Here is a 13480-nt window from a genome sequence, read left to right on the forward strand (position 1 = left end):
GCCTCTGCATAGGAAACATATATCACTAATACAAAAGCAAAAAACTGCAGATGCTGGAAATCTGAAATAAAAACAGAAAATGCTGGAAATACTCAGCCGGTCAGGCAGCATCTGTGGAGAGAGAAACCGAGTTAATGTTTCAGGTCGATGAACTGGAAAAAGTTGGAGATGGAACAGGTTTTTGAGCAAGTATAGGGGGAGGGAGGAAAGAACAAAAGGGAAGGTCTGTGATAGGATGGAAGGCAGGAGAGATTAAGAGACAAAGGGATGATGGTGCAAGGCAAAAGGAGATGGTAATGGGACAAGTTAAGAAACAAAAGATGACTCTAGATGAAGTGTAAATGGCAATGGCAGAATTATCGCCAGCTGCCATGTGGGAGAGAGAAAAAAAATGATAGGGGCAGAGGTTATGGTCTGAAATTGTTGAACTCTGTGTTGAGTCCAGAGGCTGCAAAGTGCCTAAGCAAAAGATGAGGTGCTGTTCCTCGAGCTTACTTTGAGCTTCATTGGAACAGTGCAAGAGGCCTAGGACGGAGAGGTCAGAGTGGGAGTGGAGCGGAGAATTAAATTGACAGGCAACTGGAAGCTCAGGGTCACCCTTACGGACTGAACGGAGGTGTTCCGCAAAGCGGTCACCCAAACAGCGATTTACTTTTACTACTTGCAATTTAGTAAAACAGCAATTTACTTGTTGTACTTGAAATTTAGTATAATGTCTTTGCTGCTCACGATGCGGTCTCCTCTACATTGGGGAGACCAAACGCAGATTGTGGCAGTGAGTGGTGATGACCTGGAAGTCGTTGCCTTCGGACGTGGTGGAAGTGGAGACACTCAGTGTTTTCAAGAGAAGACTGGATAGGCACTTGAGAAATAAACTTGCAGGGCTACGGGGATAGAGTGGGGGAATGGGACTGACTGGATTGCTGTACAGAGAGCCGGCATGGACTCAATGGGCTGAATAGCCTCCTTCTGTGTCATTATGACTCTATGACTTGCATTTATAGAGCGCCTTTCACAACCTCAGGATGTCCCAAAGCGCTTTACAGCCAATAAAATACTTTTGAAGTGTAGTCATTGTTGTTAGGTAGGAAACGTGGCAGCTAATTTGCACACAGCCAGGTCCCACAAACAGCAATATGATAATGACCAGACAATCTGTTTGTGATGTTGAGGGATAAATATTGGCCAGGACACCGGGGATAACTCACCTGCTTTGATATAGTGCCATGGGATCTTTTACGTCCGCTTGAGAGAGCAGACGGAGCCTTGGTTTAACATCTCATCCGAAAGACGGCACCTTTGACAGTGCAGCACTCCCTCAGTATTGCACGGGAGCAGCAGCCAAAATTTTTGCGCTCAAGTCTCTGGAGTGGGACTTGAACCCACAAACTTCTGACTCAAGCGAGAGTGCTACCCACGGAGCCACGGCTGACACCACAAACTAAACCAACATCAATATGGCTTTGCTGTGTTGTTCCGCATCATGTGATGGAAAGAGGAGCGTTTCACAAGCTTCACTCAAGTACATGATGGCCCCCTTCATCTTTAAGTGGTCCCACTCCTTCAGCTACCCTTTTACCTCTCCTGTGCTTTCTGCTTCTCTTTATATTGGCTGCCTGTTTTATTCCATACTCCTTTGCAGCCTTGCTCATCTTTTTTGCTCAGTTTCTATATGCTTTTTATATTTCTTAAAGTTTAAAAACATGGAAGAAAACTTTTTTTTGTTCTAACTTTTCTGTTTATCCATGGAACTTCTGCCGTTGACGCACTCTCTTTGCTCAACCTGCATCTTATTCATGATGCATTTAAATATTTCCTGCTGATGGTCTACTGTTTGATCTGCCATTTTTTCTGACTGGTTAATCCGGACTCAATCCCCTTTCATTCTCCAAAAATAGACCCTTTGCCTTTACGTCAGATGTGTGTATATGTCTACTTCTATCTATTGTATGATTAGCAAAATAAAAGTTGAGCAATAATTCTGATTCCATTCCCAACTCGCTTTCATGACCCTCACTGGCCTTGTTTGAATGCTTACCTTGCTTGGCTGTATGCATTCAGCCTGGAACTAGGCTTCACCCAAATGTGAACCTGAGTTTCACTTTTTTTTCATAAAATCAAAGCACCCAATTTGATGCAAATAAAAAATTGCTAAAAATAAACACCGAAGTCCAAGAAATACACCCTAGATATGTTAAATGCTCATCACAATCAATTAGCTTGATATTTTAGGTTTTTGATTGGCGTCTCAAAGTCTTCAGATGTGCAACTTTATAAAGTCTGGCTGTTATGGTGACTTTACACCAACAGTTTTGGCTTTTGATTTGAGTGGTTCATATCCAGCAGTTATTTTTCAGTTATATGCAAATTTTGATGAGCACTTGTGAGAAACTGCATCAATATGTAATCTTGTACTTCAGTGAAGCTTGTGAAACACCCCACTTCCCACGAAGGCACAATTTAGTGGAATGGAAAATCATTTCCAAGTCTATTTACAGCTGGTGTTGGAAATGTAAAACAGTCACATGTTTTTAATCAGCATTAAAAAGAAATAGAGGCAATGTAAACTGAGACCATGCTACCTTACCTTTCCATGTGACAGTACCAAGGGTTGTGGATAGAATTTACTTCTTTATGTACATTTTAATTAAATAAAAACTTTCAAACTTGTTTACTGCTACCAAATAACATTATCACATTAATTTTGATTATGCAAAGCAAATGTAATATTGTGGCAGAGCCACCAAGGGACTCTTATATCGATGTACATAATTATCTGTAACAGAATTAATCTGTACCTGTATTCGTTTTATTTCATGTAAATAGCGCGGTTTCTAGAGGGTTAAGACCAAACGCGATGACGTCACCACGTGGGTCACGTGACGTTCCCAACGGCGGGAAACGTGATGACGTCAGAGGGTGGAGCTCTCTCCCTCAGTCCTCGTGGAGCCAGCATTGAGCATAGACCTGTTAGTTCTCCTGCGTTTGATTGTTACTTCTGCAAAATAGTATTAAACTTCGTTTGGTTAACAGACTGACTCGATCTTAGTCTTTTGATTAGGAATCTGACAATTCCTACAATATATGGTTTTCAGTTTTTAAAGATGCAGATAGATACTCTGAGTTTTTAAACTCTTTTGGACAAGTTTGCAGCTCCAGTGCTAGAAATGTATGCAAATATTGTACTTTTTTGCTGCTAGTCTTGTGCTTGACTACCATCTCTATCGTGCACAAAAAAGAGTACCCCCTCCCTCCTGTTGGAACTATCAAATTGTAGGCATATTTTATTTTGGGTCACTGATTCCAAATTATTTACCAAGCTGCTGGATATGTGCTTCCAATGCATGTTGGGTCCATTTATACAGACTTAATTATGGTGGAAATATCTCATTTAATAATGAAAGGAAGTTTAGTATGTTGTACTTTTAATGGGAAGCACCTGGCTTCTCAGGCTAGACATTACAAGGCATTTCACAGGTTGAGGTATGTGTGTTTGGGAGGGGACAGGTGTAAAGGCATTGGCCCTGATATTAACCTGGAGATTGGAACGGAGCGTGGGGGGACGTTAACAGGTGATGTGGAAGCCTGGCCAGTTTTAACGGACGTCCGTGAGTGTGATGCCCACCCACTCGAGGCAATTTCCCAGCGCCTACTTAATGGTCCAGTGCTGCTCTGGAAGAGAGGTAGAGAGTTGGGAGGTATTTTGAAGGAAGCATAGAAGAACATTATCAATGAAATGTCTGCATAGAGAGGGAAGGTCTCTCTATGATTTAGTGATGTTTTCCTGGATGTTCTGCTGGGTGCTGTAAGGGCCAGGAGGAATGTTCAATTCCCCACAAGTGGTAAGAAAAAAACAGCTGCCACAACATGAGTAGAGGTGGCTGAAGAAGTTAGTAGCAGGAGTGTAAAGATGAAGTTGTGGTTACAGTGTTAACCGTTTCCATGACCTGACTAGGTCAGAAATGGTCAGCAAATAGTAATATTTACTCAACTCCTGCACAGCACCCCCTCTATTCTCGTCAATTCTACACCATTCACAGCACTCCTCACCCCATCACTTTCTTCAGCGGTTCGATGCACCTCCTCTCCTCCTCACTCCCGTAACATGCTCACTTCCCGCTTCCTACTTCCTCTACTGCCAATAACCCCAATCCTCATCTCATTTGACCTGACCTGCTCGACTTCCACCCACTCTCATTGCACATCCTGAAATGGCACTGTGGCCACTTGCACATCCTGAAATGGCACTGTGGTCACTTGCTTCAATGGAATGCCATTCCCACTCCTTTTACGTCTGCCTGATTCTCATCTTCACCATATGCACTACATCCGTAGGATGCACACATTCTTGAGAGCTACTCGTAAGTCTGTTGTACCCTCTTTGCTGGAGAAGAGAGCGCAGAATGCCAGGGGGAGTGCCAGGACCAGTGGAGGACTTCAGGAGATAGCAGAAGTGACTCTGGCAGAGGAGACGACACTTGAGATAAGTGGCACCTTGAGCATCAGAGTTGGCGAAGTTGGTGGACCACCAGAGTAGGGTTTCCGACCCGCATCTCCCACGAAGGAACTTCACTTTTTCAGTAGACTTAAGAACATCAACAACTCTGGTCAAGTGATTCATGTGCATATCAACATTTTCAAAGTACCATCACTAAATCTTATCCATTTCTTCTCTACACCAGTGCCATCACACAAAGAGTACGAAGACTCCTCAGAGGAAACCGAACCTGCTGAGGACGCACCGTCACAGGATACATGCATTGCAGGCACCAGCACAGATACCAACACCTCGGTTGGGACTTTCAGTCGGGTAGGTGGGCCGGCACCTGGTGACTCTCCTGGCACAAATGAGAAGGAGCAGGCAGTGGTGGCAAGGACAGCAGAAGAGAGTACGTGCGGATTGAGCCATCCTCTCCAAGCACTGCTCAACAGGACAGAGATGCAGAACCCCTGGGGGCCAGCAATGAAAAGAAGAATGCAGTTGTGTGAAGTATTGGTATTCCTGCCTGACACACTGCCCACTATGGAAGAGAGGATGGAGGAGTTCATTTCCACCATATGTGGGGCGATGTCGCAGGATTTTTTAACTCTGCGAGTGTGTGGCTACCTCAATGGAAATTGCAGCCGGGTGCTCACATGAGCCACTGCTACCAGCCGTTGTAGCTTGCTTACTGCCGCTGTGCACGCTCTGGGAATGAATATCTGTTCTAGAATGGATACATTGGTGGACATAGTCGATCGGGTCTTCTAAGGAGTAGACCGACATGGATCATCCACTCAACACTTCTGGCTGAAGATGGTTGCAAACGCTTCAGCCTTGTCTTTTGCACTCACGTGCTGGGCTCCACCATCATGGAGGATGGAAATATTCATGGAGCCTCCTCCTCCAGTTAGCTGTTTAATGGTCTACCGCCATTCACGACTGGATGTGGCAGGATAGCAGAGCTTTGATCTGATCCTATGATTGTGGGATCGCTTAGCCCTGTCTATAGCATGCTGCTTCTGCTTTTTAGCATGCATGTAGTCCTGTGTTGCAGCTTCCCCAGGTTGGCATCTCATTTTTGGGTACGCCTGATGCTGCTCCTGGCATGCTCTTCTACACTCCTTATTGAACCAGGGTTGGTCCCCTGGCTTGGTGGTAATGGTAGAGTGAGGGATATGCCGGGCCATGAGGTTACAGATTGTGGTGGAATACTATTCTGCTGCTGCTGATGGCCCACAGCGCCTCATGAATGTCCAGTTTTGAGCTGCTAGATCTGTTCAGAATCTATCCCATTTAGCACGGTTGTAGTGCCACACCACACGATGGAGGGGTGTCCTCAGTGTCAAGTCGGGACTTCGTCTCCACAATGTCTATGCGGTGGTCACTGCTACCAATGCTGTCATGGACAGATGCATCTGCATCTGCGACAGGTAGATTGGTGAGGACAAGGTCAAGTAGGTTTTTCCCTCGTGTTGGTTCTCAGCACCTGTCGCAGGCCCAGATTGGCAGCTATGTCCTTCAAGACTCGGCCAGCAGTGGTGCTGTCGAACCCCTCTTGGTGATGGACATTGAAGTCCCCCACCCAGAGTACATTCTGTGCCCTTGCTACTCTCAGTGCTTCTTCCAAGTGGTGTTCCACATGGAGGAGTACTGTTTCATCAGCTGAGGGAGGGCGGTAGGTGGTAATCAGCAGGAGGTTTCCTTGCCCATCCTTGACCTGAAGCCATGCGACTTCATGGGGTCCAGAGTCAATGTTGAGGACTCCCAGGGCCACTCCTTCCTGACTGTTTACCACTGTGCCGCCACCCCTGGTGGGTCTGTCCTGCTGGTGGGACAGGACATACCCAGGGATGGTGATGGAGGAGTTTGGGACATTGGCTGAAAGGTATGATTCTGTGAGTATGACAATGTCAGGCTGTTGCTTGATTCGTCTGTGTGACTGTTATGCTAAAATTGGGAGAAGTCATAGAGTCATAGAGTTATACAGCACAGAAAGAGGCCCTTTGGCCCATCGTGTCTGCGCCGTCCATCAAGCCCTGTCCAATCTAATCCCATTTTCCAGCATTTGGTCCATAACCTTGTATGCAATGGCATTTCAAGTGCTCATCCAAATGCTTCTTGAATGTTGTGAGGGTTCCTTTCTCTACCACCCTTTTAGGCAGTGAGTTTCAGACTCCAACCACCCTCCTGGGTGGAAAAAGTTCCTCCTCAAATCCCCTCTAAACCTCCTGCCCCTTACCTTGAATCTATGCCCCCTTGTTATTGACCCCCCTACTAAGGGGAAAAGTTCCTCTTTATCTACCCTATCTATGCCCCTCATCATTTTGTACACCTCAATCAGGTCCCCCCTCAGCCTTCTTTGCTCCAAGGAAAACAACCCCAGCCTGTCCAGCCTCTCTTCATAGCTGAGGCGCTCCATCCCAGGTAACATCCTGGTGAATCTTCTCTGCACCCCCTCCAAAGCAATCACATCCTTCCTATAGTGAGGCGACCAGAACTGCACACAGTACTCCAGCTGTGGCCTTACCAGCGTTTTGTACAGCTCCATCATAACCTCCCTGCTCTTGCCTTCATTAGCCGAGGCATAGAATATAAGTATCCCATATGCCTTTTTAACCACCTTATCTACCTGTTCCGCTGCCTTCAGGGATCTATGTACATGTACACCAAGGTCCCTCTGACCCTCTGTACTTCCTAGGGTCCTACCACTCATTGTGTATTCCCTTGCCTTATTTGTCCGTCCAAAATGCATCACCTCGCACTTTTCAGGGTTAAATTCCATTTGCCACTTTTCCGCCCATCTGACCAACCCGTTTATATCGTCCTGTAGCCTGAGGCTTTCCTCCTCGCAATTTACCACCCCACCAATTTTTGTGTCATCTGCAAACTTACTGATCATACCTTTTACATTCTCCTCCAAATCATTTATGTAGATCACAAACAGCAAGGGACCCAGCACCGATCCCTGAGGTACCTCACTGGACACAGGCTTCCAGTCACAAAAGCAACCTTCGACCATCACCCTCTGCCTCCTGCCACTCAGCCAGTTTAGGATCCAACTTGCCAAGGCACCCTGGATCCCATGGGCTCTTACCACCTTGACCAGTCTCCTATGCGGGACTTTGTCAAAAGCCTTACTGAAGTCCATGTATACCACATCCACAGCATTTCCTTCATCCACACACCTAGTCACCCCCTCGAAAAATTCAATCAGATTGGTCAGACATGATTTACCCTTGACAAAGCCATGCTGACTATCCCCGATTAATCCTAGCCTCTCCAAGTGGAGACTAATTTTGTCCCTCAGAATCTTTTCCAATAATTTCCCTGCCACAGATGTTAGGCTCACTGGCCTGTAATTCCCTGGTTTATCCCTGCTACCCTTCTTGAATAATGGTACTACGTTAGCTGTTCTCCAGTCCTCTGGTACATCCCCTGTGGCCAGAGAGGTTCTGAAAATTTGTGTCAGAGCCCCTGCAATCTCTTCCTTTGCCTCACACAGCAGCCTGGGATACATCCCGTCCGGGCCTGGGGATTTATCCACTTTTTGGCCTGCTAAAACCTCGAGTACCTCTTCCCTCTCGATGCTAATATGTTCAAGTATATCACAGTCCCCTTGCCCGATTTCTATGTCTACATCGTCTTTCTCCATAGTGAACATAGATGCAAAAAATTCATTTAAAACCCCGCCTACATCATCTGGCTCTACACACAGATTGCCACTTTGGTCCCTAATGGGCCCTACCCTTTCCCTGGTTATCCTCGTGCCCTTAATATACTTATAAAACATCTTAGGATTTTCCTTTATTTTGCTCGCCAGTGTTATTTCATGGCCCCTCCTCACTCTCCTAATTTCTTTTTTAAGTATGCCCCTACACTTTTTATACTCCTCTAAGGCTTCCTCCGTCTTTAGTCTTTTGTAACTGCCAAAAGCCCCCCTTTTTTTCTAATGCATTTTTGTATATCCCTTGTCATCCAAGGTTCCCTTTGCTTGTTGGTCCCACCCTTGACCTTTACGGGAACATGTTGGCGTTGTACTCTCTCTATTTCCCTTCTGAAAGTCTCCCACTGCTTTGATGTGGATTTTCTTATAAGTATCTGCTCCCAGTCCACTTTTGCCAGATCCTGCCTTATCATATTAAAATCGGCCTTCCCCCAAGTCCCCAGATGTTGGTGAGGAGGACTTTGCAAGGTCGACTGGGCTGGTTGTGCCGTTGCCGTGTTCGTAGCTGGTGCCGAGGTCGATGCCGAGTGGTCCGTCCGGTTTCATTCTTCTTGTGTTTCGTAGCGGTTTGTTACAACTGAGAGACTTGCTAGGCTATTTCAGAGGGCAGTTAAGAGTCAACCACATTGCTGTGGGTCTGGAGTCACATATAAGCCAGACCAGGTAAGGATGGCAGATTTCCTTCCCTAAAGGACATTAGTGACAATCCCGATAGTTTCATGGATACCATTATTCATACTAGCTTTTTTTAAATTCCAGATTTATTTAATTAACAATTTAAATTCCCCAGCTGCCGTGGTGGGATTTGAACTCACGTCTCTGGGTCATCAGTCCAGGCCTCTGGATTACTAGCCCAGTGACATTACCACTCTACTACCGTTCCTAGCTGTGAAGGTGATCTATCTATAAATAATGCATCGGTCACCTGCCTGATGCATTTGTGCGTGGCTGACTGTGACACCTTAGCTCTGCCTCCTGTGGCTGCCTGGAAGGATCTAGATGCGTAGAACTTGAGGGAGGTGGTGACTTTCGCCGCCACTGTCATGGCATGGCCGCCAGGTCCAGCAGGCAGGAGGTCTTCGTCGAGGAGGCTGTAGAGGTCGGCGACCACCTGCCTTGGCATTCGTAGCCTCCGAAAGCACCGCGCCTCAAACAGGTCAAGGAAGCTGAACCTCTGTCTATACGCCCTATTAGGTGGGTAAGGCCTACTGTGAACATGACCCCTCTGTTGCTGCCTTCTCTGCTGCTCACCTGCAATTCCCTCTTCAGCATACCCTTGCTGCTGGTGCTCCTTTTCCTCCTCCTTCACTCCCAATAGTGTACAGCTGAAGCAGCATCCACAATCAACTTCTCCTTTTCCAAGTTGAAAGTATCAAAATCTCAATCCCAAACAAACTATTCTCACAAAACCATAGCCTACAATGAACTGAGAAAGCACCTGTGAGTGCAGCAGCTTTATTCAGATCAAGCCTCCTTTTATTTTAACTACATTGATCAAGTTGTGACTATTGCTGCCACGGCTCTCCTGGTGACCTTGCCGACCTGCTCGAACCCTGTGTGGCAGTAGTTAAAATCATATTGGAGTCCTAATTGCATCATATGATTAAATATATTCATGAGCCTTCCGCCTTTCCATCGTGGAAGACTCGTTGGTCCAGATACTCCCCATTGTTAATATCACAGCTGTTTGACCGCTTGCCCGACCGTATCCTGACCGTCGTGTGGGGGGGTGTTTAAAATCAAGGCCATTGTTTTTGGTACTTCAAATCATTCAATTTTGCTCTTTTGAATTGCATTGGTGTATATTTCCAATTATTTCTGCTAAAAATCTTTTTTTTTGTTTTGATATACGCAGCAGGAATTTATGTGCATAATATCTTGTTGCATCTCAGTGGTCCTGAGCTTTCTGACTCCTGATTATTGTTTCCTGTTCATGACCATAGCACACTGGGTTTAAAATTAGTGCAACGAATAGCCTTATTATGTGTGTCATCGACTGACCTCAGAAGTCAGGCTCAAGGTGGTAGGTAGCTTGTTATACACAAAAGATTGATCTCAAGGTTTCAGCATCATCTCCAAGCCAACTTCTTTGGCAAAACCAATCAAACTCTGCAGGATGAGAACATAAGTACTGTGGCAAGTCTATTATGTCATATTTTCAGAAGATACTGTTTAAAAACAGTTAATTTTTAAACTGCAGAAAATCTGTTTATTTTGTTCCCCTCCTAAAAATTGTCCTGCTGCCCTGCCATGCTTCAACCCTCACTACTGGACCTGGCTGCAGTTCTCACCTGATGATGCTGCTATGCTCCAAGATCTTACTGAGCTGCATGCTTTGGATGGGAATTCCTAATATGGCAAAATTATTGCGATATTAACAAATTCCTGTTTGTGGCAGAGTTTGATCTTGGAATAAAGCAGTGGCATCAGGTAGTAGCTACAGTCGTGACTGGCAGTAAGAGATGAATTGGGGCAAAAGTACTTCTCTGAAGAAAAGCTTGGGTAAAGAATGCTATCATGAACCTGTGGAAGAGGGAACGAGTATCTCTGATCTGAGGGACGGGGAAGAGTGCTTGAGTGAACTGGGGAAGGAGCACTGCATCAACGTTATCCTTGCCAAAGTCTTGCTTAACATTTTTTGTGACTAGTGCTTTTTCTCAATTTATCTGTGGCACTTGCTGTGACAAAGAGGAAAGGTATATGATATGTTCCCAGGATTCGATCAATTTTGAGGTTAAGCTGTAAGTAAGAGCATGAGAAAATAAGAATTAGGAACAGGAGTAGGCCATGCGTCCCCTCGAGCCTGCTCCGCCATTCAGTAAGATCATGGCTGATCTTCGACCTCAACTCCACTTTCCTGCATTATCCCCATATCCCTTGATTCCTCTGTAGTCCAAAAAATCTGTGTCTCGGCCTTGAATATACTCAACGACTGAGCATCCACAGCACTTTGGGGTAGAGAATTGCAAAGATTCACAACCCTCTGAGTGAAGAAATTCCTCCTCATCTCAGTCTTAAAAGACCGGCCCCTTATCCTGAGACTATGCCCCCTAGTTCTAGACTCTCCAACCAGGGGAAACAACCTCTCGGCATCGACCTTGTCAATCCCCCTCAGAATCTTAAGTTTCAATGAGATCATCTCTCCTTAATTCCAGAGAGTCCCGTCTACTCAATCTCTCCTTATATGACAACCCTCTCATCCCAGGGATCAATCTAGTGAACCCTTGATGTACCGCCTTTAAGGCATGTATGTCCTTTCTCCGAGAAGGAGACCAAAACTGTGCACAGTACCCCAGATGTGGTCTCACCATAGCCCTGTACAATTGTAATAAGACTTCCTTACTCTTGTACTCCAACCCTCTAGCAATGAAGGCCAACATGCCATTTGCCTTCATAATTGTATGCTAACTCACTGTTTCTTGTATTAAGACACCCAAATCTCTCTGAACACCAACATTTAATATTTTCTCACCATTTAAAAAATATTCTGTTTTTCTATTCTTCCTACCAAAGTGAATAACCTCACATTTCCCCACATTATACTTCAGCTGCCACCTTATTGCCTACTCACTTAACCTGTCTATATCCCTTTGCAGGCTCTTTGCGTCTCCCTCACGTCTTACTTTTCCACCTAGCTTTGTATCGTCAGCAAACTTGGATACATTGCACTCGGTCCCTTCATCTAAGTCATTAATATAGATTGTAAATAGCTGAGGCCCCAGCACTGATCCTTGCGGCACTCCACTAGTTATAGCCTGCCAATCTGAAAATGACCCGTTTATTCCTGTTCTCTTTTTTATCTGTTGACCAATCATTTATCCATGCTAATACCTTACCCCCAACCCCATGTGCCTTTATCTTGCTCAACAACCTTTTATGTGGCACCTTATCAAATGCCTTTTGGAAATCCAAATATACTACATTCACTGGTTCTCCTTTATCTACCCTGCTAGATACATCCTCAAAAAACTCTAATAAATTTGTCAAACACGATTTCCCTTTCATAAAACCATGACTCTGTTTAATCATATTATGATTTTTTTTAAGTACCCTGTTACCACTTCCTTAATAATGGATTCCAGCATTTTCCAGACGACTGATGTCAGGCTAACTGGCCTGTAGTTCCCGGTTTTCTCTGTTTGAGCAGTCTGGATTTAAACATGTATGCTTATGTGTACTCTCACAACACCAGGTTATAGTCCAACAGCTTTATTTGAAATCACAAGCTTTCGGAGCGCTGCTCCTTCTTCAGGTGAAGTGGAGAAATGCATAAAGACACAGCTTATATAGTCAGAGAATCATGTCAGATGTTTACAGGTAACCTTTCCAACTGCCATTTATCGCACCTCGGCAGAGAGATAATCACAGCAGTCAAAGGTGTGAATGCTGTGATTATCTTTGACTGCTGTGATTATCTCTCTGCCGAGGTGCGATAAATGGCAGTTGGAAAGGTTACCTGTAAACATCTGACATGATTCTCTGACTATATAAGCTGTGTCTTTATGCATTTCTCCACTTCACCTGAAGAAGGAGCAGCGCTCCGAAAGCTTGTGATTTCAAATAAAGCTGTTGGACTATAACCTGGTGTTGTGTGACTTCTTACATTTGTCCACCCCAGTCCAACTCCGGCATCTCCACACTATGTGTACTCTCCCACAGCTTCTTGTGCGGAGTTGTCTGGCTCCTGCATGTCATCCCTTAATAGGAAAAATAGACATCTGGAATTTTCTTTGAGGAATAGTGAGCATATTTTTCAGCCATACCATTGTACTGTGTATTCTGGAGCATCAGTGTGACACATGACTGCATGGCTTGTTAAGTCCTTTTGCTTAGATGAAGACTGTTTCATTTTGTTTAATTTCTAACAAAAATACTGGATTGATCATAATTATTCTACAATATTATGTTTTTAACGAGATTATACAATGTTTAAATCCTTAGTGGCATATTATTAAAGATGTTGTTTAATGTTTAATATACCGCAGGCAAGTTTTTAAAGTTAAACTTTTCCCCATTTTCCCCCCCTGTGTGACTCTCCAACTCAGAGCCTTAGAAGACAAGGCAATCATGGCTGATGTCCTACCTAATGCAATATTGGAAATATGTGTAGTTGTGGGAGCATCTAATGAAAAATTGAAGGAAGTTTGCCAGGTAAGTAGTATTTATAAAAAATAAAAAATAAAATAAAAAAAATCTGTTTCTGGTGTCTACCATTTACCAATGCTGAAAACTGGACAGTTGGAGGTACCCGAGAATGGTACTGGGCTGACTTT

At 44.7% G+C, this 13480-nt stretch overlaps 1 protein-coding gene across 2 annotated transcripts in view; it reads left to right on the top strand.

Moving 5' to 3' along the window:
* The window catches only part of dennd3a (DENN/MADD domain containing 3a), a 170199-nt gene that overhangs the window by 16074 nt on the left and 140645 nt on the right, over positions 1-13480 (top strand). For both annotated transcript variants that reach the window (XM_085992426.1, XM_085992427.1), the window contains exon 2: positions 13253-13358. In XM_085992426.1, coding sequence (XP_085848552.1) covers positions 13275-13358 — 84 coding nt within the window. In that variant the 5' untranslated portion in view covers positions 13253-13274. The remainder of the gene's footprint in view (positions 1-13252; positions 13359-13480) is intronic.

The sequence above is a fragment of the Somniosus microcephalus genome, chromosome 7 (genome assembly GCF_052327205.1).
Source record: "Somniosus microcephalus isolate GS21.2 chromosome 7, FLI_Smic_1.0, whole genome shotgun sequence".
NCBI classification, from domain to species: Eukaryota; Metazoa; Chordata; class Chondrichthyes; order Squaliformes; family Somniosidae; genus Somniosus; species Somniosus microcephalus.